Source organism: Trichoplusia ni, chromosome 4 (assembly GCF_003590095.1).
Source record: "Trichoplusia ni isolate ovarian cell line Hi5 chromosome 4, tn1, whole genome shotgun sequence".
In the NCBI taxonomy this organism is placed as follows: Eukaryota; Metazoa; Arthropoda; class Insecta; order Lepidoptera; family Noctuidae; genus Trichoplusia; species Trichoplusia ni.
This window is the reverse complement of record NC_039481.1, coordinates 12,562,577-12,587,524: the sequence shown is the minus strand read 5'-3', so window position 1 is coordinate 12,587,524 and position 24,948 is coordinate 12,562,577. Positions and strand designations below refer to the sequence as shown.

At 37.7% G+C, this 24,948-nt stretch overlaps 2 protein-coding genes across 5 annotated transcripts in view; one reads left to right on the top strand and one right to left on the bottom strand.

The window, feature by feature from the left end:
- Positions 1-813: 813 nt before the first annotated feature.
- LOC113493063 (importin subunit alpha-3-like) lies at positions 814-5,918 on the bottom strand. The gene is made up of 6 exons (XM_026870859.1): positions 5,632-5,918; positions 4,837-5,535; positions 3,897-4,139; positions 2,129-2,401; positions 1,362-1,538; positions 814-1,255 (listed from the first exon to the last, which is right to left on the bottom strand). Exons 1-6 carry the CDS (start codon positions 5,692-5,694, stop codon positions 1,163-1,165), a joined length of 1,548 nt encoding a protein of 515 aa, XP_026726660.1. The 5' UTR covers positions 5,695-5,918; the 3' UTR covers positions 814-1,162.
- A 167-nt stretch (positions 5,919-6,085) lies between these two features.
- Positions 6,086-24,948, top strand: part of LOC113493057 — a 38,283-nt gene continuing 19,420 nt past the window's right edge. The window contains exons 1-5 of one of the 4 annotated variants that reach the window (XM_026870848.1): positions 6,086-6,272; positions 6,964-7,155; positions 9,082-9,165; positions 15,355-15,508; positions 15,997-16,698. In XM_026870848.1, the coding sequence (XP_026726649.1) occupies positions 6,201-6,272; positions 6,964-7,155; positions 9,082-9,165; positions 15,355-15,508; positions 15,997-16,385 (891 nt within the window). In that variant the 5' untranslated portion in view covers positions 6,086-6,200 and the 3' untranslated portion in view covers positions 16,386-16,698. Of the gene's footprint in view, positions 6,273-6,963; positions 7,156-9,081; positions 9,166-15,354; positions 15,509-15,996; positions 16,699-16,842; positions 16,853-24,948 lie in introns of those variants that run through there. The other 3 variants (XM_026870849.1, XM_026870844.1, XM_026870846.1) reach the window with 3 other exon arrangements.

The following is a 24,948-nucleotide window of genomic DNA, read 5'->3' as shown; positions in this document are numbered from 1 at the left end:
TAATTTTGATGCAGTTAAATCTGTATGGAATATATCAACCGTGTATTGTGCTCAAAATAGATCTGTAGGTACTGTGGATTCATATTAATATCGCTCTCAAAATCTCATTGCATCTTATATCGGCCATAAGTTTGACAAAATATCAAAGCTATTACAATTCAGACTAATTAATCCTACTATTGTCAAGCAACTAGTTTACTAAGCAATTTTATAAACGATTTACTCATATCTAACACTTACATTTAGTTTCCAGCAGAAGGTGGGGTTGTTTTATGATGTGGATTCGTTAAACACGAAGTTAACAGCGCGGTCCTTCGTGCCAGAGCCATCGGAGGAAAGCTACAGCAATGTCAAATGCTATGCTTGTGAAATGAGAAAGGTAACATAATATATGTATATTGAACTATCTAAACAATTAAAACAATGAACAAGCACTATGTCAATCGTGTAAATATAATTATTTTTATGAAGTAGTTTTGTAGAAAAAATATTACTATTTGTGATACGGGTCGAGCCGGCGTGTGTCAAGCAAATGCCTTTTTTGCACGTTACTCAGCAAGATCAGGGTCTATTCGCTTTGAGCTGACACGCGGGCTCGCCTGACGCGTTCGCAGCCTGTGCGTGCCGACGCCTTGTCGCGGTCATTCTTTCCTTAGAGAAACATTGAAAAAAAAAAACACTACTCTATCTGTTTTAATAATTTTTTTTTTTGTTTAGAAACAGTACGACTACGGCGTCTACAAGCAGATACATCAAGAGTCGTTGCCTTCTATTTACTCTAATTAGTGTAATGGTTTTTAAATAAAACGATAATTATAATATTGGACAGAATTTATTGGTATATTGATACATTACAAATGGGTCGAAGTCAACATAATTCCATACCGGGACTCGGCCGTTCCGGTCCCAAAAATCTGAGTCTGCAACTATATCATCGTGTCGGAGTTAAAATCGAAACATAAATACTATGTTATATCAAAAGCATCAATTAAATCGGTAAGCAGATTACACTAAACGCATACGTCGCGTACGCGGCACTTAACATTAAAGCTATCCACTTCGTGTCCTTAGTCCGTTACTCGGTACAATACGAAATCGAAAAACAAAGATGAAAAACTTGAAACATCACAATAGAGCTGTATGTCGGCGAGCGGGCGCAGGCCTAGAAGCGGAAGCCCTCGTGTGGGGCCGCGCCGCCCGCCTCGAACGTGAACCCGGACTCCGCCGCCGCCGGCGCCAGCGACGCGTCCTCCTCCTGCCGGACACAACACATTATTTATACACGTATATCCTTTACATGCAATTAACTGTACATGAAATAACTAAGACAAGAATAAAAAAAAAGTTATAACGACGTTTACCTCTCCGGCGAAGTATTGCTCAATGATATCGTAGGCCATTTTGTATATCTCTACTTTCTCGTGGCTCTGCAGAGCTTCGATTTTGTCGATGCCTCCGCACTCCTCGATCATGTTCGCCACCTGGTCGGCATTCTCGCCGGCCATCTTGAGCATGTTGCTTAAACCATCGAGCACAACCTGCAGATACCGTAAAGATTTTTTTTCAATGTTAATATAGTCTGATGAGACCAGACCATCAAACAAAAATGCTAAAATATTGATTAAAGAAATACATTAATCAATTTAATTGTAATGCAATAGGTCTGGACACTTCCACTTGTTAACAGAGTTTCAGGATGTTTATATTAAACTATAATCATATGGACAAAGATCATGTCAATATTTCTTTTAGACATTTATCAAGCAGCATCATAAAAAGTTTAATAATGCTTGACATTATAACTAAAACTTGTTTGGACATAATATGACAAAACAAGTTTGTATTTCAATGCAATATGAAACAGTACATTTGCAAATTGGGATTGATAAAACCGATTGATGTACCTAAACAAAGTGCGCATTGTTAACACAGATTATGTAGAATCAAAATAAGTTTTATTAAGACAACAGTAAAAGCATTATACTTTTTAGAAAGTAGTTTTACCTTTTTTATAATCAATTTATTATCTTTGGTCAAATGACAGATTTTGTATCATGTCAGATGACGTGATAGAAAAATTTAAGCAATGGTACAATTTTAACAGTTTATAAATAGTGTAAATACTCACGTTAATAACTTGAGTATCCTTGCAGCTGAGAAGTTTGCAGAAGGGCGGTATAACTCCACAGTTGATGAGAGCGGCGACTTGCTCCTTGGTCCCGCTGATACTGAGGTTGGACACGGCCCAGGCTGCTTCCTTCTGCGTCTGGAACTCGCCCTTCGTGAGGTTGTCCACGATCTTCGGCAACAAGTCAGCGTCAATCACTGCTTGGACTTGCTGCTTGTTACCAGCTGTGATGTTTGATAAGAACCATACGGCTTCTTTGCAGATCTTCTCTTTCTGTTGGCAAATTATTAAGAGTCTAAGTTAATAATGCATCTCCGGCATTGAATTAATACAGCAGGACTGTTTGCTTAGCTACACAAAGTACACAAGTTTCATGATCTGCCTAATTTAATCGTGTCAAGGTACTGAAATTATTTTTATCGAAAGATGTTATTAGATTTATGTTAAATTGATTTTAAGTAGATTATTACACTGTCGCTAAGCATGCAATCAAAGTCCCGACGAGGTCATGACCTTTTATTAAGCATTAAAGAAAAACACGCTAGTGCGTCAATCAATCGTATCGTATTGCACCTGAGAAGATGAACTTACAAAGATTATACATGACAATCTTAATTATGAATAAGACATATAACTGCACGTGTTTACAATAATTATTATCATAACTGATTGCATATATAAATATAATAAGCATTAATTACTCATACCGGCTGACCCGTTATACGTATTTTAGTTCCTTAGGCAATTGCTACACTGATTGCATATTAATTAGTAAATCATGTTTCGGTATGAACACATATCCGTTTCGGCAGACGCAATTTGAATTGAAATAGAACAACCTACAATAAACAATACTTATCATGACTTACGATTTCTATATTCTGCAGGCGTCGTAAAATTCAGAAATAGTCAAGATTTATAAATGCCATAAAATTTATAACAGAATACAATAATTTAAGACTAATATGGTACATGGTGATTTTCTTTACATTACTTGGTTATTTTTATTGATGATGAGATGAGTTTAATTATAACAATTGGTCACAGATTATGTATCACACAATGCATAAGATATGTCAAGCAGCTAAGGTAGGTACTGAATCATTTACTATCAATCAACATCTGATCACTGTTAGGAGTAATCTAAAAACAATGTGGAATTCATAATAAGGTTCTCTTCAGTAAGTGTTTTCAGAATTTAATCTTTCCGATACCCTACTATATGAATGTAAGTTTGTCTGTTTTGTAAACAATGAATTAAGAGTAAAATATGATAGTGTTTCTCAAGCAGACTTTTAAATGAAGTATACAGATCAAAGTCAAAAATAGAAAATTATAATTACAAGTCAAACAAAGATATAATGAAAGCTAATAAACAAAACTCAGGGTTGATCAATGATGATACTTGCTATCAGTCATTGACCAATACACTAATCATGTCAATGTACTGAGAACATACTATGTCTACTACATATTTCTTAGTCTTATCTTGGCGGAGTACCAGACAAATATAGACCTTCACACTATCCAGTGTACTACATTAGACTAGCACATTTGTTTTGACGCATGTTCCCTATTAATATACTAGTGTTTCACCTAAATCTCTGAAGTTTCAATTTATCTGAAGCTATTTATTGATGCATTGCACTGAAGCATTGCCCATTCTACTACAGACAGTGTTAGTCCCACTCCAAACAATGCCATCATTGTAAGGTATAAATTAAGAATATGATGTTATTTTAAAAGTATTAGAATGGTAAAAGTTTACCTGATGTGAGAGTAAGGCAGGCAAGTGTGAGAGAGCATCACAATTAAGAACAACTTGTGTTTGCTCATCTGTTCCGGTCACAATGTTGCCAACTGCTCTCAAGGCTGCTGTCTGAACCTTCACCTCTTTGTGTGACAGCAACGGGATCAGCTTAGGTACTATACCGGATTCTATGACCATTTGAATTTGCTCATTGCCGCCATCTGTTAAATAGCTGGTTGCCCAAACTGTGTCTACTATGATCTGAAACATTACATTAATACAAATGTTTATATGTCATAAAACCACATGATATGATATTCCCTACATGGTTCTAGATTTAGTTTGTAATGCTTTGAACATAAAGTGAGATATATAGTTAGTTATTTTACAAGGGATTTAATGATGTAATTTATTAATACAATTTAAGAAGATAAATCATTATTAGACAAAAAAGCTGTGATTTATCAATACCACAAAGAAAGCATAAACTTGTGGAATTTATTAGGGGCTATGACATAGGGTGACCTAGAAGTATTTTTTCTAGACTGCCTACTTTCTTTATCAATTTGAAACAAAAAAGATAAACAATTCTACATCAACAATAACATGACAGTTAGCTTGAAGTTTTTATCAAACTACAAAGAGCCATAACTTGATATACATCCATATTAAAAAAGACCAGTATTTATAAATGACTTATTGAATTAGATGAAGTAACTAATTGGCTGACTCATTATGACATGGCATCAATCCTTGATTATTGTTATTTTAAATATGACATACCTAGTAAAATTTTAATACAACATAGCCATTAGGTACAGGCATACCAATGTACTCACTACTGTAAATTAGATCATGGCATTTTTAAAAATTTACAGATCAATGACCTGATAGTGACACAACAATAAAATTATTGACATGTCTAAGAAATAATAATGAATGTTCAGGAGTTACTTACATTAGTGTCATTGTGTGTTATAAGGGCATTGAGTGCTGGAAGAATTTCTTGAATAGTCTTGACTGGTGGAGGTGGATCCTTACTCCTGCACAGGTTCACAATAACCCAAGTGACATTACGGAGGAAGGAGATGGGGATCTCAGGCTTGATAAAGCTCAACAGTGGCTTTACCACACCAAGCTCAATGACATAGTCTCGGAGCACTGGGCCATCTCCAATGATGTTACCTAGAGCCCAGACAGCTTGCTCACAAACATTTTCATGAGGAGACATGAGAAGTTGAAGGAAGACGGGAACGGCACCGGCATGCACGACTTTGTTGGTCTGTGCCGATGTGCCTGATGCGATATTTGTAATAGCCCAAGCAGTTTCAAATTGAAGTGTAGGATTATCGGCCCTCGAGAGACAGTGCACCAGTATGGGAAGGATGCCGGTGGCGATGAGCTCGTCGATGGGCGGGTTCTTGTCCGAGGAGAGCAGCTTCCTGCACTGCTGCACGGCCGCTAGCTGCACTTCAGGGTTCTCGCCATTCGCTGCGTTCATCACCAGCTCCTTGAGGTCCGTGGACGCCAAGGTCCTTTCAATTTCATCCTCGTCGGTCGAGTAGCTGACAGGCACATTACGGCGTTTTTGTAGTGTTTCTTCTCTTTTATTTTTTCTCAATTCTACTGTTACTTCATTTCTTCGCCTGCGCATTTCCTAAAAATCACCGCGAAAATATGTCATTCTACCATTAAAACCGTTTTTGAAAATTTTATATAAATAAAAGCAATTATACTATGTTTTTATACTTACGTCGACATCTTTGCCAGTGTTCTTGAAAACATGCATGCGGTTCTTCACTTGATCAGTCGCCATTTTATTTTTGTGCTCACAGTCTCGTTACAAACGTGGTAATTACACAATGAAACAAAGAATCAACTTAAAATAATGACGAAGAAAACTAATCAAACATGTTTTAACCACACAATAGGCGTAGCTGATTCAATAACCTCTTTTTACACAGAATATTCTACAACACGAAATCGTCCGTTTCCTCCTCAAATTTCTTTCTTTCTTTTTTTTCGGTTGGACTAATAACTATAGACAAGTTACAACGCGATGTTGCAAACATAAATATTTTACGCAATGAATGAAATCAAATTACACCACTCGACTCGACTACGAATTGACAATTACGTAGTGTTGCCACTAAAATAAAATTTTAGTTTTTGATAGCTGGTAACTTCTAAAAACTTATTGATTGATGAATTTTACTCGTTTTACGCACTTCCGCATTTGTCGCAGTCAAAACAGCAGTTTATGTCGGTGAATTTGTAAAACAACAATTCGTTACATCTCCTCGAGCGTATTAGCTTGCCACAATGACTGTGTTAACAAAACCTAGCCTCACAATAAAGAAAATCCCGTTGATAGATGAAAGCCACTGCGATGAAGTACGTATTACATTATTTTCTTTTATGTGTAAAATAGTATTTACGTTATTTTTAATGTTTAGAAAAATAAGATTATATTTAACTTGTAGCTGCCTTTTTCATGACTGAGAGTGGCATTTTTGCAAACGAAAGTTAAATGTCTATAATGCGGCACTAGTTATGCGACACAAATCAAGATTGCAGCTATGAACTAGGTATTGATTTTTAGTAAATCGCACTTTTGCCTGGTAGCTAAAAATACATAGAACGAAGGAATCTATTGTGCATAATATATCTTACTATGCTGTAGGTCTTCTGATTGATTATTTATCAATTTAAATATGATAATTTGTTGTAAACAACCTAGTTACCTTTGCGGATTTCTCTAATATTACGCTACGCAGACCCAAAAATAAGTACTTGCCTACCTATTTCGAACAATTGTTTACATTAATGGTAAAAAAATATTTATAAACAAATTATCGCTTATGGCTTCACCCCCGTACCATAAAAAGTAGCTTAGAGTTCACACTCCTACACATTAATAGGTAATACCTCCTACGAATCAATTTTAATAAAAAAACTTCAATTTCTTAAAACTTCGATACATTAGCGGAGATCTTGCGTATTTACAAACAAATTAAAAACAAATAATCGAATTTGTATAAGATACAGAAACTCTGAGTTTTTACGAATGGCGTGTTTTTATTAGGAAATCATCGAGATGCACAGCACTGGTGCTGGCAAGAGGCACGGGGTGGCTGCCATCCTGTGCATGGGGGTCACGGTGTTCCTGCTCGTGCTGATGGGCGTCATCACCGCCCTTCAGATATACGATCAAGTGGCCTCTGACGTCTCGCAGCGCAACCACTATCAGGGATTCTGCTCCATTCCTCTCTCTAGGGTATGTAACGCTTCTTCTCAGCATCTGAATTCGCCTATTAGACAACTTTGATAGATGGGAAGTATGAATACTTTATCTGCCATTTAATAAAACATAATTTAAATCAACAGATAATGTAGATAAAAATCAGTTTCGTGTAATATATAGCTCATTTACCAATTCCTTTCTGCTCGGTAGCCTGATTACTGGCGGTCTGTTATTTTACTACTTACGTACACGGGATCATCCGTTTGTATCGCATATTTCAATATCAACAATTTCTTCATTACCTACTTTAACCATGAGATCTACCAGGATCATGGATGTAACTGACGATATTGTTACTCAAAGCTATAACGTGTATTTCATGGATAGCTATATGCAAAGATCGATAAACATCAAGTATACTGTATACCCGACCGAGACTCGGCGACATTCTAGAAGCAGTAGTTGAGCAGAAATGACAGATTTCCGTTTGCGGCGGTCTTCTGATAAGTACCAATTTTGCTTCAATGATTCAAGTATTCAAAGGTACCGTATGAACCGAATGACCAGTCAAGACGGATTACTTACGCCACACAAACTAGTTTTGATGAAACATCTGTTTTGAGTTGACAGTGTTCACGTGTTTGCATTAAATAAACTATATTTGTTGTTTACAAATTAAATGTTTTTTTGAAAATAATGGCATTGCGTTTTACGATGCTCTACAACTCGTTTCATTGCCTTTCTATTTCCCAGGTTTTCATTACGACAATCCTATTAAAAATGTATTGCAGTAGGTATTTCAATGTATTGATTGTTATTTGTTACTATAGCCGCTGGTAGTGAACCAGCAGAAGTCTATCGATCGGTGTTGAAGTAAGCTAACAAGTCATATTGAAGGCTTATCTAGGTCGTTGAGTAATACACAGTTACTTATGCAAAACACTTAATAATAGGATAATCAGTAGGCACTTTATAGATTCAGTGCTATGTGGTCGTTTTTACGTGTTTTAGGGATTCTGGTGTAAAGGGTTAAAAAAAAATATTTTTTGCCGTGGCGATATTTGATAAGTATAAAAATGGTTAAAGTAATGATTTAATAAATTAAAACCCACCCGTTTTAATTTATCAAATTAAGGAAAAAAACATAAATTTGGTTATCAATACGAGTAACGTAAATCATTATGTATAGAAAAAGCAAAATAAATAACCCAAATAGCAAACCAAATAATCTAAGTATACTTTGGAATCAGTTCAAATAATTCTAAAACATGTTCTTTTTTCTGTTCTGTAGTCAGATGGAGTTGGCAATACGTTTATAAAACATCGCTCCTAACAAATAAACAGACACCGGATGTCGAACAGTCCTTCGCAACGTCTGTCGCTCGATACCTATGTAACACAATCGCACAAGCGACCGTATTCATTGCTGTTCCGAGTAACGTTGCCTTTTATTCATAAATCATTTGATTGAACTGCCCCGTTGACTCCGACCTTCTATAAAGTCGATTCACCTTAATTGGATATAACATGGGAGCTCTGTTATTCGCATGCAATTTCTGATGATCTATTGTACTTAAAATAATATTGCTCCATGGTAATTGACATTTTGTAAACTGTACGATAGGTTTCTTAGATGAGATCAGTTAAAAAAACTATGTTCTATGAGAACCTAAAGTTTGATAGATAAAGTTAATCAGTGAGTACTTACATACGTACGTACTTACACCGACTAGGCGTGGTTTTGGTCAACTATTCATTCTTTGAAGCGTTTTTCGGCAGTATAGGTGAAGTATAAGTGGTATCGATAAAAAGTACTTTCGTATTACCATTAATCGAAGAACCATTCTTACCATACTATCTTTGTACGATTTTATTATTCAAGGGGAAATAACTTACGCTCACAGTAAATGACAAATTTCCCAGGAATGCTTGCTTTGAGCATAATGTTTTGTGTTTCAGGACTTGCCGATGATGGATACGCGTAAGATGTCTCTCACCTGGAAGACCACACCCATCATAAAGCATGCGGAACCCGAAGTACAGGTAGGGTAGTTTTATATCTGTGCATGCTCTGTCACAAGGATATTTTCTTCCTATTCCAAACCAGCAGGTGAACACTGAGCGTTACGTCTGAGCAGAATCGTGAGGAAAGTGCTTATCAATAAAATGTGTGTGATTGATAATTATATTTACAGTTATAAATGTATTTACGGTATCTACCAGAGGAGCCAGCTACAACTGCACAAGTTGGTGGATTACAGGTTGGCTACGCTTAATGAGGTAGGTCCGTGGTTGGGTGACCATCCATGTCAACGGGTAGTTTGAAGCTCGAAAGTCAACGAGTCTTACTAAGGGATACTGGATACTGTGTTGCCCAGGTAACTGGGTTGAGGTAGTCAGATAGGCCAGCCCCAACATAGTTGGAAAAAGGCCAGCCTGATGATGAATAAATGTATCTTTCTAAGTATTTCCAAATAGAATTTAAGATGCCTCTAGTTACCCAAGGTATATTCAAGAAAAATATATAAATAGCCGTTATACAGGTTGCCTGTCTCGAGAGAACAGATCACTACTAGCATTATTTTTCATTAATGACTCCCGTAATACTGACCTCGTTTGACCCTATGTGGCATACATACCAAGTATATTATCGGCCCTCACATGAGAATGACATTGGACTCACGGTAGATAGGTACCTAACTACTTACATACGCAACGTGAGATAATTTCAACATGTGGTGCACATGGCAGGGCTTGACAAAGTATATCGTTGTTTTTATGAAGGAATTGCGTAGTATATTATAACAGCAATTAGGTGCAAGGAAGATAATTCAAAAAATTGTTGTAATGTTAAATTTTACGAAGATCTTTGCTCTCTTAAATTAAAATACGCAATTAGCAGTTTTTTAACAAACCTACTGGTTACCGGGTTAAGGTAAAATTTTGCATTCATAATTATACGATGAAATATTATGGCGACATGAAGCAAGCAGGATTAAAAAAGTAGCCATAAAACTTCCTCTATAAAACATTTAATTCGGTTTTACAATTACTTGGTCATAAAAAAGAAGCCAGCTGAAGACCTTTAGTTTAAAATAGACACAATAGTGGGATTTTAATCCTTGTGTCGCGGGGGTGTTCACAGTCATTCAAGTCACATGCACAAATGCTCCCTGTTCAACGTTGTATACGAAGCCGTAGCGCGATCAATTGCATTTTTAAATATATTTCAACATTCATTGTAAAAAGGTTTGACCCAAGCCTCCATAGATGGCGTTGGGATCGAATTAGATCGCGCTATGGTTTCGTTACATGTAAAACTATATGTATTTTTGTAAATTTTTATTTTTTTGTGAATCGTCAGTACTATTACTATATGTCATTATAAGTTCGTTAATAGTGAGTGTGGTGTTATTATTCGTTCACCTGGACCCTGGAATTTATACATGGTCCTTCGCGTTGGATTGGTCGCGAGTGTTTTTTGGTAGTCTCCGGTGGTGGAAGAGACTACCACCCCTAGCGTCATTACTGGACAGTGGATTGCTGTCCAGAGCAGCCTCTTCAGTGGACCCCAGGAGAGAGGGCCCAGGAGCTGAAGGTGGAACCGGTGCAGCAGCCGGGAGTCAGGCGTGGTGCAGCCGACTCGTGAGCAGCAGCAGCCGGAGGAAGGCGCAAGGGAGGTGCAGTGGCAGTGCAACAAGCAGCGGGCGCGGTGCCGGCAGGGGGCGCCACTTATATGGTGGTGTATTGTGATAGTGAATAATATTGGTTTGAAGTAAAGCCGTGAGTACTTTAAATTATTCAATATCGCGAAGAAGAAGTCAACAATAAATAGAAAATTGTAACTTGGAAATTTTGAACTTGTAATATCGCAGTTAACAGTAATTTAGGACTTGTAATAGTTTTAAGTTAGAAGTAGTTCGACGGGGAACTTATGCCCGATTTCGGTCTGAATTCTAAGACTTGTAAAATTTCAAAATAATTTTAATTTGTTTTCTTGTATTTCAAATAATTGTTTACATTTTTTACTTAATAAAATGGAAGCATTTAGCGATCTGCAAGAAGACATTAGAGCTATAATGTTAAAAGCTAAGTCTAATTTTAAGAAATCGCCAAAAGAGCGATTATCAGTTGCTTATGTAGAGACTAGGCTTGATAACTTAGAGCAACAATGGAGATTATTCTCGGACACTCATACTAAAATTATAAGTCAAGTCAAAAGATCAGATTTGTATAGTTCGAACTACCACAAGAATGCAATATATGACGATGTAGAAGAGTTGTATGTAGATTATAAGACTGAATTAAAAGAGATGTTAACTAAATTAAGTTCGAATAACCAAAGTGTTGTGGTATCAAGTGGAAATTCAGGTACACGATTTAAGTTGCCTGAAATAAAAATCCCGATGTTCTCTGGGAAATATACGGAGTGGCAGACTTTTAGGGACTTGTTTTTAGGGCTTGTACATGAAAACAAGGCCCTAGATGATGCCCAAAGGTTTTATTATCTTCGAGGACATCTGACAGGAGAGGCTGAGCAGCTATTGCGAAATATTAAAATGTCATCTGATTGTTATGAAATTGCCTGGAAAAAGTTGGACGATATGTACAATAATAAACGGTTTTTAGCCAATGGCATTTTAAAACGTATGCTTAGCCAAAAGAATTTAGTGTCGGAATCTGCTTATGAAATAAAAAAAATAATAAGTACTACGTCAGACTGTTTAGAGGCAATAAAAAATCTAGGTGTGGATGTGTCTTCATGGGATCTGATTGTTATTCATATAATTAGTTCAAAATTAGATAAGGAGACTAGAAGGGCGTGGGAATTGAAGGTGGCCTCGGACTCAAGTGACGAGCTACCAACCTTTGAAGAATTTTCACAATATTTGTATAGTCGCTTTAGGGGTTTGGAACAGTTAGACAAGGAATATATTGAGAATAATAAACAGCCAAGACATCCACAACCAAAAGGGACGCATTCATTTCATTTACTAAAAGAAAAAGGCCTGTTATCATGTACATTTTGCTCAGCTGATCATAAGATTAATTATTGTCCGAACTTTCGTAAAGAATCGAATGAAGCGCGACGTATGTTTGCGCTAGAAAATAACTTGTGTTTCGTTTGTTTACTCAACAACCACTCTGCAAAAAATTGTAAAAACACTCTTAAGTGCCAGGTGTGTAGACACCGCCACCATTCTTTGCTTCACCCAAGCGGTGCATCTGGGTCCAATATTGGTGAAGATGGGAGTACGATTCACGAGGAATTATCATCAGTCGCTTCAACGTCAGCGAAGGATGAGATTAAAAATTGTAATACTGTAGTGACCGCTCAAGCGGAGGGATCGAGCAAGCCAATGGTATCGTGTCTTTCGACAGGGACTAGCCGTAAAACGGTTTTATTAACTACCGCTTTGATCAAAGCGGAGTCGAAAGACGGTTCATATAGGGTTGTTAGGGCTTTACTCGATCAAGGATCACAAGGTTCGTTTGTGACAGAATCTACAGTCCAGTATTTGGGATTAGATAAAACACCTTCAAAGCAAGTTGTGATAGGTGTAGGTGGGGACAAGAGTGCTACGGCCAAGTCCAGTGTGACTCTCACATTGAGGTCTAGAATAGACCCCAGTGTCGTCATTAGGGTTAATGCATTCGTCCTGAAGTCGGTCTCAACTGTTCTCCCAGCTGCAAAGGTAGCCAGGGTAGAATGGGTAGATTTGACTGATGATGACTTGGCTGATCCAGAATATTACAGGCCTAATAAAATTGATGTTTTATTAGGTGCTGAAGTCTACAGCCAGGTCATCCAGGAGGGTATTAAAAAGAATATAACTGGGTCATTATTAGCTCAGAATACTAAATTAGGGTGGATATTGTCAGGTACCTTTGACGTCGACCAGACAATAAATTCATCACACATTACCGTTATGCATTCAAGTCTTGTAGAAGATGACATGCTTAAAAAAATATATGAACTGGAAGCAGAACCTCCTAGAAAGAAAATGCTTACGGAGGAAGAAAATAAATGCGTGAAGTTATTTGCAGCTACGACGGAACGCGACAGTAATGGCAGATACATTGTAAGACTACCATTGCGTAATGTGGACCCGATTTGTGCGGTAGGTGAGACCAGGAGCATTGCTGAAAAAAGATTCAAAGGGTTGGAAGTAAAATTTAAGAAAAACGATAAACTTAAAGAAGAATATGGGAAAGTAATAAAAGAGTATTTACAGTTGAATCACCACGCCGTTGTCCGGGAGGATAAAGAAACATCAAAGGTTCGCGTCGTATTCGATGCTTCCTGCAAAGGATCGAAGGGAATGTCACTGAATGACAACATGTTAGTAGGCCCTACCTTGCAGGCAGATCTCCGCCATACAATTATACGATGGAGAACACATCACATAAGGTTTGTAGCAGACATTGTGAAAATGTATCGTCAAGTTCTGGGACACAAGAATGATACAATACTACAAGGTATTCTCTGGCGCGATGATCCTGAAAAAGAAATTAATAAATATCAATTGAAAACTGTTACCTTCTTTACTGCGTCGACTTCATTTCTGGCTATACGGGGTCTTCAACAGCTTTCTTACGATGAATGTTGTGCTGAACCTGGAATGTCTAAGATAATTTTAGAAGACTTCTACATGGAGGATGTAATGACAGGAGCTGAAAATATAGAAGACTGTTTCAAAATATACGAGAAACTAAAAGAAATATTAATAAACTGTGGTTTTCCATTACAAAAACGGAAGAGTAACAGTCAAAGGCTATTAAATGGAACTGTGGATGGAAAAGGAACTACAGAGGTATTAAAGATACCAATAGATAATACTACAAAAAGATTGGGACTTATCTGGAACTGGAACGAAGATGTCTTCCAGTACACTGTGGATCTTCGATCGCTGGCAGCACCTGTAACAAAAAGAAAGGTTATTTCAGAGATTTCAAAATTGTTTGAACCCTTAGGTTGGTTAGCACCTAGTATCGTTCAAGCTAAGATATTTATTCAAAAATTGTGGCTAGCAGGAAAGGAATGGGATCAAGCAATTCCACATAAGTTATTATATGAATGGTTGACTTACCATAATTACACAATAAATGTTACCAAGCGGCAGCTACGTCCGAAGATAATACAGGACTTCTGGAGAAGGTGGTCGCACGACTATCTTCACCAATTTTTACAGCGATGGTCTTACAAAACTCCGGAACCCTCTTTGAGTAGTACAGTATTAGTAAAGGAGGATAATATGCCTCCAGGAAAGTGGTTGTTAGGTAGGATTGATCAAAAACATCCTGGGACAGACGGTATTACTCGTGTAGTCACAATCCGTACTCAATCAGCAACCATGAAGAGACCTACATCTAAACTATGCATTTTGCCGGTAGTAGTTTAGTTATAAGCACTGATAAATGTCATTAAGTGCCATTTTTAGTTATTTTACTTAGCATTGATTAAGTTTATTTGCTGTCAAGGAATTGGAAGTTTGAGTAAAACTTTTTTTTTTTGTTGTTTATATGGAAATATAATTTGTTTGTTTGTTAGTTATTCTACATCAGCTTCAATTAAAATTTATTGAGCACGGTGGGCGGTGTAGAAGGACATTTAGCAATATGTCCTTGGTGGGCGGTATGTTCAACGTTGTATACGAAGCCGTAGCGCGATCAATTGCATTTTTAAATATATTTCAACATTCATTGTAAAAAGGTTTGACCCAAGCCTCCATAGATGGCGTTGGGATCGAATTAGATCGCGCTATGGTTTCGTTACATGTAAAACTATATATATTTTTGTAAATTTTTATTTTTTTGTGAATCGTCAGTACTATTATATATAATACCATTATAATATATTCGTTAATAGTGAGTGTGGTGTTATTATTCGTTCACCTGGACCCTGGAATTTATACACTCCCAGAAGCAGAAGCATTCGTCGATCACACAAAATGCTTGTCCTACGCGGGATCAATCCCGCGACATGTAGCGCTCAGTTTTTTTGGCGTGGTGACCTAAACCACTTGGCTATCCGTGCAGCCAAAGTGCGTTATTTTTTTTTCTTACCTTTGAATTAAGTATCGATAAATCTTTCTTCTGTTGTTTTAATATTCGACTATTATTATAGCTCATATCTACTTTACTTATGAGCTATTATAAAAAAACGTCATGACCATATGCTATTTCTTTACAGTGACCGACATTAATTGATGAATCATCTTACTTTTCCAGGTAGTGAGTCTTCTAGACGAGGACCCTGAGCACCTGATGGACCTGCTGCGGGAGGTGCTGGACATCGACATCGACGACTCCGTCGAGAAGATCTCCGTGTTCAACAACGGCCATCCCGTCAGCTTCATCCATGACTTCGAATCTAATATTACTGGTAATTTTAAAAAAGCCAGGATTGCTCTTCCTTAAAATCAAAATACCTCTATTCACATATTGAATTATTTTAAAAAAAAACATTATTTATGCCAAATTTCAAAGCCGTAGTATATTTCAAAAGTTTCATATTAATTTTGACCACAGTAGTAGTAGACTAGTTCTTACTTACCCATCTATTTATCCATTTTCTGTGTCGCTTTATGATTAATGAATTACGATTGTAAGGCCGGTTTTTGCCGTTTTTATCAATAAGAATGATATTTTTACCAATACCTTTTGCGGCTTACTGGATATAAAATAGTTTATGATGGTGTTACTGATGAATAAGTTTTTCAATTTTTGATTTTCTTACCTATATGGAGAGATGATCGTGTTCAGTGGTGAGATTTCTCTAGGCTGATGACATTCTAAAATTCAGCCCATTTTTGTTTGTTTAGGTGTATTGTTGGTGCATAATGATATAAATATAGCGTCGTGTCTGTGCAGGCATCGTGGACTCGGCGCGCTGCTTCACGATGGAGCTGGACCCGGCGCTGGTGCTGGCCCCCGAGCTGTTCGTGTTCGGGCTGCAGCGCGGCGAGCAGTTCGACGTGTCGCGCGTGCGCAGCCAGCTGCGGGCCGCGCTGCCGCCCGCCGCGCCCGCGCCCGGCGGCGGCCTGCGCGCGCTGCGGGCCTGCCAGGGCAAGCCCGTGTACCGGCTGCAGAAGGACAGCGCTGTTGCCAGTAAGCATCGTGATGTCCTCTATCACCGGAGTAACTGTAGTCTGTACCAAACTACGAACAAAACGATCGAAACGGCTCACTCAGACATGCATGCGCACCGACGAGACGCTCCGGGCGGCGGCGGCCACGGGATGACACGAAGCAGCGAGTGATGGTAGCTGGTGAGCTAGCCTGGCCGTGTGACCCTTTCGATCGTAGCGAGCGGTAGCCCTTTTACAAGAGATATGGAGCCTGTTAGAGCAGATGCCTGTCGCATGCCGGGGCATCGGAATTGTCCGAAGGAGTTACCGTGGCCCCAGTACACGAAGAGCAAAGAAAATAACATTCGGTTTTAATCAGCAGTAGGAGTCTGACACTCTACCGCGCAAGCCAAAGTGGAGGGTGTCATTTCATGATTTCCCATCCGAAAAAAAAGGTGCACCGTATTTCTAGGGTTCTTCTGTTGTGTTCTTCTTTCTTTTTCTGATTCGTCCTTTGTGTGCAAAGTACAGATGCAGTTTGCGCCGCGCTGTCGGTGCACCGCATCCGCGGTGATACTGACACGTCTGCGGAGCATATCGTCGGTGAGCCGGCGGTAATACGCCGGTTCAATATCAAAATCCTATCGCGGTGCTCTTCGGTGAGTGTCGAGGTGGGCCGACAATTTTACTTTGAACAAATTAGAGTGCTCAAAGCGGGCTCAAAATGCTGCTTGAATATTTCGTGCATGGAATAATAGAATATGATCTCGGTTCTATTTTGTTGGTTTTCAGAACTCCGAGGTAATGATTAATAGGGATAACTGGGGGCATTCGTATTGCGACGTTAGAGGTGAAATTCTTGGATCGTCGCAAGACGAACATCAGCGAAAGCATTTGCCAAAGGTGTTTTCATCAATCAAGAACGAAAGTTAGAGGTTCGAAGGCGATTAGATACCGCCCTAGTTCTAACCGTAAATATGTCATCTAGCGATCCGCCGACGTTACTACAATGGCTCGGCGGGCAGCTTCCGGGAAACCAAAGATTTTGGACTCCGGGGGGAGTATGGTTGCAAAGCTGAAACTTAAAGGAATTGACGGAAGGGCACCACCAGGAGTGGAGCCTGCGGCTTAATTTGACTCAACACGGGAAATCTCACCAGGCCCGGACACCGGAAGGATTGACAGATTAACAGCTCTTTCTTGATTCGGTGGGTGGTGGTGCATGGCCGTTCTTAGTTGGTGGAGCGATTTGTCTGGTTAATTCCGGTAACGAACGAGACTCTAGCCTGCTAAATAGGCGTCGTCATTTAGGTGTGCGTGGCTACGCGTCACGCAACTCACTGGCGACGTATTAAAATTCTTCTTAGAGGGACCGGCGGCTTCGAGCCGCACGAGATTGAGCAATAACAGGTCTGTGATGCCCTTAGATGTCCTGGGCCGCACGCGCGCTACACTGAAGGAATCAGCATGTTCTCCCTGGCCTAGAGGCCCGGGCAACCCGCTGAAACTCCTTCGTGCTGGGGATTGGGGTTTGCAATTATCCCCCATAAACGAGGAATTCCTAGTAAGCGCGAGTCATAAGCTCGCGTTGATTACGTCCCTGCCCTTTGTACACACCGCCCGTCGCTACTACCGATTGAATGATTTAGTGAGGTCTTCGGACCGACACGCGGTGGCTTCACGGCCGTCGGCGTTGCTGGGAAGTTGACCAAACTTGATCATTTAGAGGAAGTAAAAGTCGTAACAAGGTTTCCGTAGGGGAACCTGCGGAAGGATCATTAACGATGTACCGTTTTAACGTGCACTGCGTACGCGAAACGATGTCACATTAATGTTCTCCAAATACTTAAAACGTTCGTCGACACTTTTATCCAATCGTATCGATGAACTTTTAAAAAGAGACCGAACCGACAGGCGTTCCATGGCTTAACTGTCCGGGCGCGCCGGTCGTTCGTCTCGCGTCGCGTACAATCGAGAGTTTTATGCTTCGTTACGATACGGTTTAACATAAAATCCGCAAACCGTGAGAAACATATAAGCTTTAGGTGGATACGCGTTCGTTAACGTTCACTCTCTCTCGTTGCAGATTACGCGGTGTTCCGCGACGGGGTAGTGCTAGGTCAGGTCGCGAATACAAGGGGCGCCTTTGCGAAATCTGAATTGGCGCTCATCGAATATTGTTTGCCTTCAGGCTACGCTTGGAAACCGCCTTGGGCGCTTGCGTTATGTTGTATTATATACATTAGAAAATATTAGAGGTAGATTGGTAGGCACATGCAGACTGAAACCATGAGATCGCACCTTGAATGTCAAGTATCCTAAACTGATACTATACCTGACATTGCTCAAAAGTTCGTGTCATAAATTAAATTTCAAATGATAATAGTTCAAGATTATAAAATTTACGTTTCAAGCTTTATAAATTTTAAATTTTATTTGAAGCAAAAGCTTTTACGTGTTAGTTATAATTCATAGAATTTTAATGTCGAAATCCCTCTTGTGATCAAATATGTATTTGTAATAAAAAGTTTTCAAACTTTAAAATACAAATAACATGTTTCAAAAGCTGGACTTGACCTAAATTAAATATGCTTTTACCGTATCGCCGTTTAGATTTAATTTGTCCGATATATTTAAATATTCCACGTAATATTAATCCGCTATGATAAATTTTATTTTTTGCCAAAAGTATTTAATGCTCATGCTATTTCAAGTTGTGCTAGCATAAAATATTAAAGTTCTGTACAAAGAAACTGATTTCAAATAGCGTGGACAACGAACGTCGACATTCTTAATGGAGTGCGCACAATGGCTCAGTTCTTAAACGTTGCAGTTTGGATTCTAGCAGGCATATTATATTTTAAAAACCAAAACTTAGCTGATCCGAAGATATAGATCTGTCGGGCTTCAGAAATCACTAAACAAATAATGTAGTCTGGTTCGAGTGTGACCTAATCAGTGATTCCCTTTTCAGTAGCGTGTAAGTAAATTTTGTATCAGGTACAATGGGGTTGACGTATTCATGCAAAAAACCCCTTAAAAATCAATAAAGAATTAAAAAAAATTTTTGGATGGGGCTATACAGAAGAAGCAGTATTAGATTTTGTTAAACCCATATCGTCGCACTGCATTGCAAAGATCCCATTTTTCCAATTTCTTATTCCCATTTTTCTGTATTTATCAGTATTTGTGTTAAAAATAGGTTATGTTTTACATTTATTTGTAGAGACACATAAAATTAACTGTTAACTTTTGTTTTAACGGAGCTGAACATTCTACAAAATTATGTCCAAATCAGTGAACCGCTTCACACCGAACAATGCAAGTTGCTTTTAATTTGTGAAATTAATACAATGCTTTCGTAACGAATTTCATACAATTTCGTTCTATTTTTGCAGTTTGGCTTTCATAAAACAAATCTCTCCTACGAAGTTCACAACTCAAAGATTTCCATGAATAAGTCAGTAACAAACGACCTACTCATTACGTCTTAATTTAACTTTGATTGAAGTTTCAGGTTTAAGCGAATAGGTTTTGAAAAGTAATGCTTATTTAATAAGCATACGGTGGATTTTCATTTATACGAAATAACGTATTGTGTTATATTAGCAGTCAATGTAAACTCAACGCCTTGCTTAACCCATTAGCAAATAACACGCTGAAATTTTATTGCGGGTATTAAAATATCAGGCGCTTACATTATTTTTGTTTCTATAAATATTTTCCCCTTTTCTGTGTGATAACGGTCATAACTTACAATTTTACGAGGCCAGCAAATAGAATGTAAAAAACGCAGTCCTATGTCCTTGTTTAAAAGCCTCGTAAAATACTTACCTTAACGAGGTTCAAGATAAGAAAGCAATGATAAGGACCCCTCTTCAGAATACAGAAACACCTTAATTTTTTTTACGTTTATAATTTCTTGTTTATATTTTAAATTCTATAGCAAAAGTGTTTAGTATATTTATTACATTAAATTGTTTGCAAATGTCGTCATGAAAGCGACCAATTTGTTAGAAGCTTAGTTGTCATGGAAAATAATGACCTATGAATAATATGAATTGACTTCTTTTATATCGGTTTAATTTTTTATCATGATCCGGCTTTTCAATTTCCGCTTATGATGTCTTCCAGAAACTTATCGATCATGTGAACGACCGTCAATACATTAAGCAATTAGTGTGGTAAAATTAAAGCCCACGCGTGGTCCCGATGGGTTAGAGCTACGAATTTGTAATGAACCAATTAGTCGGTCGTTGAATGTCCTACCTCCTACCCGTCCTACCTGTCCCGCCTTTGCCTTTTGTGAGGCCACTGAGTTATGACAATTGTTTGCCAGAACCCCTGTGCTATCCGGTTTGATTGCATTCACAAGTAGTGGATTTATCGCAGCGGTAAATTTTGAGGGAGACGCTTCAGAGCGCTTAGGGAATGTCAGCAGTTGAAACTTTATTGTTGTAGTAAGAAAGTTTTTTAATTTATAAAGGAGCTGTTTTCTTTTTACTGGACACTTATCTATTCGATTACTTGACGCAATTATGTAGAGTCACACTCATGTCTCGAAAAATTATGAAAAAGGGTATTTCAAATAAAAACTCTTAGAATTCCATTTTCAAATGCATACTGCAGTTGTATTGGTATAAGGTAGAAAAAAAATACGTAACGCCTCTATTCATCTATTCTGTCACTTTGTCTTGTGTCCAAAAAGCACTTTCTTAATTATATCTACCTTTTACTTAAAGTACTACTGCTGTTCTCGTCATAAGGATTACCTAAAAGAAAAAAACATTTCTCATCACCTACAATAACAATAGCGAAAATCTGTATTTACTAGAAATTTTCAACCAAAATAAACCCTCGTTGGTCAAAATGTCCGTTTGATTTTCATTCAAACATTTGAATAGTATACCTTCTGCTCCGCTACAATAGTTTCTATCTCTGACGTCTCAATCGAAACTCCTGGAGAAATTTCAGTCTATCGGGTCCAAACTTTCTCATAGATATTTTGAATGGTGCATTTCCAGCGAATTTTCGATCCACGTCCCAATTCAAGTTGGTTGCACATTGACATTGTTGATGTTCAAATTTTCGGCCTTTCGGTAAATCTGTTTTGCGAAACTTTTTAGACAATTTATTAACCTAAAGACTGTTTATTGTTTTATGATCTGTTGTGCAATTTTATTTAAAAGTTTTTTTTCATACCTGTGCAGTAAAAAATATCTCGCTTACAACTTTTTGATAGCTCGACTGATTTTTATCGAACATGGTAAATAACACTTGCACATAATTCACCTTTAATACAAAATAAAAATCGCCTAATCTGTTCGGGAGCTTTGATGTCACCGATAGACAAACATACAGAAAAACACGTGCAACCCCTTTTTTGCATCGGGGGTTAAAAATCATATTTATTCATGACACACAACAATTCATCTGACTAGATTACTACAAATTTCTCAATAATAAATATTCTACCTGATTGAGTAAAATTAAGTGCCGCACTACGGTGAAGGGATTTCATTAGTGAAGGGAAGATAGCCGCGTTCACCTTTGTTCAATATTATCGACGTCTTCGATTTGTTCCAAATGACCATTACACATACAATTTGCCAATCATCGAAAGTAAAAATGAATGTAGATTCTTACAAAATCTAAATTTCGTCGAATCATGTTATTCGTATTTCTATTGATCAATCACGATTTATGTTTTGTGTAGAGTAGTGATGGTACATCATTGATAGTGATGGCAACCTTTATTGAATTTGTTTTATACTTAATACCAACCTATTTACGCCCCTCTGGTGGGCAAAGGCCAAGAACCAATATTTGAAATCCAGGTTTCCTCACAACGTTTTCCATCACCGTTTGTCAGTAGTATCTTAGATTGATTAAGAACGTACAAAATAACTTTGTAAAAGTCACACGTTTTGATCGAATCTGCACCTCGTGCATACAAACCCTTGCATAGCACCGCAATTTAGTAATTATGCAAATAAAATAAAGAGCCTACTTTTTGCCACCGTAATTGACACACGTAATAACGGAAGTACCAACGAAACCGAGTTTTGTCACCGTGCATAGTTATGCGGAAAACAGCTATTCGAGAACCCCAATCTATAGAATCCGCACTCTGAATAGTTCGATAGATACGTACGTGTTACAACAAACTTGTACGACGAAGTTGGTAGGTATTGTGCATTGAGCGGGCGGTTGTGACTAACTTGGAGAGTGGCTCGCACCGGGATGTAAAGCCAAGGCGTCTACCACCATATCTTAAAGTATAACTCTTAAAGTTGTAGAAGTGAGACACTGCTCTACAAATCATAACGCGCCTTCTCGCTTTAACAGTTACCAGAGTCAATACGATAAGATGCGGTGGTAGACCCACAGGTTGCCTCTCTTGGCTTAAAAAGTAAAGCGAGTGTAGTGTTATCGTGTTTTTATTGTGTGCTATATCTGAAATTCCTGATGCAGAATGTGACTTGTGTATTTTTTTAACAATTCGATTTAGAATAGGGCTTGTTACATTTTCTTCATGTTTAACTACGTTTTCGATACAACACATCAATAAATTATTAGTCAGTATCGCCTAAGTAAAATACCCTTACGATGGTACAGGTTACTAGATTGGTTCTAACTCGTTAACCCGTAGTTCAAATCCAAGGGTAAAGTTGTTGAAACATATATTTAAATGATTGCTTTACCAGTAGGTAAATCCTTTAGGACGTCGACCTAATTGGCTTAATTAATGTCATATCTTCAATATGGCCCCGATATTGGGCGAAACTCGGTTTTGCCTGCTAGGTATTATGTGCCAAGTTGGAATTTAATGAAGTTATGTAATCTCTCGCCAAGCGGTGTATGAAGGCAAAACGTAGCCCATGGATGAGTCTTGGTGCCAGTGTTGACTGTTAGCGATTTCAGCAAAAAGTGATTAATAGTTTAGTTAGTTTAATAGTTGATTTATCAACTTTCAGGAACGGATGAAAATTTTAGGAGAATACTAGTATTTTTAATAGTTTTCGATTCTGTATACCTGTATTCAAATTTCGGTAATTTTCTTTTCAAACTAAATTTTAACTGCCACACAACCAGGTACAATTGTGAAATAGACTAAATGCCGACACCAGATTCTAGAACACTTACTTAAATTGCTAGTCTAGTGTGAAGTAAAACATTATTGAGTTGTTAACCAGTTCCCTATGATTACATTGTAAAACAGTTTCTCGCTTGCAAGCGGGCCGCTCTCGAAGACCGTAGCGTAACTTTTAATGAATGGACTCGTAAACATAGTGTGTTTCCGTTTACTAAGTTTGTACTGGACTATACGCTTTGTCCCAAATTAATTATAACGCTACCGTTATAAACAAATTGATATACAATATCGATATCTGCTACAGGAGAGACAGCGTAGAGTGGTTAGATTTGGCTGATCGCTGATGTTAAAGAATCGCTCAAACATATTGAACTGATAAGTCAGTCAAAGACAAAAATCGTGCACGTAATGTGCCGAAACAAGAGTCCTGCAAATTGGCAGTTTCCTATTCGTTTTCTACTCAACAAAAAGAGCATTCTTACGAAATTTCGTATATTTGGGCTGCCGCCGATAATACAGTATATTTTGTAACACAAATCCATAAATTTATAATTTACAACTTTAATAGGTACACAAATTAAATTAAAATTGCTCAATCTGACGGACAGCCATCTTTCTGCGTCGGTTCTTAAAATCACACTATAGTTATTTTATCAATAATAGTTTGGAACAAAGAGAACAGAGAAATAAGAACTAGTAAAACGATGAAAGTTGCAAAACTGTAAATCATATAAAGACATTGATTCAAAAATGTCAGAAAAATATTTGCATAGTCGTTAACAGTGTTTATTAATATTTTTAATCTAGCTTCGTTATTCAGACTGAACAGTTAAGCAAGCTTCCAAAAATATGACACTCAGATTTTACATTCAACCTTTTAATTTGATACGCGAAATGTGGACATAAAGAGAGAACATATTTTTAAGTGCTTTTGATAATGCAAAAATATGTCATTTTCTTTTCAGCAGGTGTGCAAAAATATTCATAAAACTGTGATTGCTTTCAAAATATTTAGGATAATACCTAAAAGATAACACTTCGGGACAAGTAAATTGGCTTGGATTCTGTATCTCTCAAGTGCAAAAATGCTACATGAATATATCACAAAAACTCGAGTTTTTTTTTAGTCTTTAATATATTTACAAAATAAGTATCTCCTTTTACTAATAATTTAATTGCAAACCTTCGTTTTTACTTACTTAGTTATATCTATATTAAACAAAAGGACCGAGGTCGACCCTCAGATATGGTGAACCGTAAAGGTCACATGGGTCATCAGATAGTATTACGGTAATACGGAAAATTACCTTTTGCTGAGTGTAATTCTAAACCTGGAGCGTTCGAGCTATCGTTGAGAATGTTCAAATGTATACTAATGTTTTCGTTCCCATATTCTCTCTATTCTATATATAAGGAAATTAAGGCCAAGTCGAAAACAAGCGGAAAACTCGGTTCTAACATTATCATCGGTCTAGCTTTTTCCCAATAGTCAAAATCATGTAAGCCACAACACTTTGACTTGTTTTCTTTGTGTTCCTTGTCTTCTTTTATAGCTGAAAAGGCATGCTATTTAAAGTCTTCTTTTCTAATTTGATGTTCCAAACATTATGAATGCGAAAGTATTTTAGTTTGTTTGTTTTTACTGCATCTTTGCACCTA

Excerpts from the sequence above, each read along its gene's own strand:
- LOC113493063 (XM_026870859.1), bottom strand. The coding sequence starts at position 5,694 with ATGGCGACTGATCAAGTGAAGAACCGCATGCATGTTTTCAAGAACACT. Across the intron at positions 5,536-5,631 it reads ACACTGGCAAAGATGTCGAC|GAAATGCGCAGGCGAAGAAA; the intron begins GTAAGTATAAAA and ends GGTGATTTTTAG. Across the intron at positions 2,402-3,896 it reads CTGCCTTACTCTCACATCAG|AAAGAGAAGATCTGCAAAGA; the intron begins GTAAACTTTTAC and ends ATTTGCCAACAG.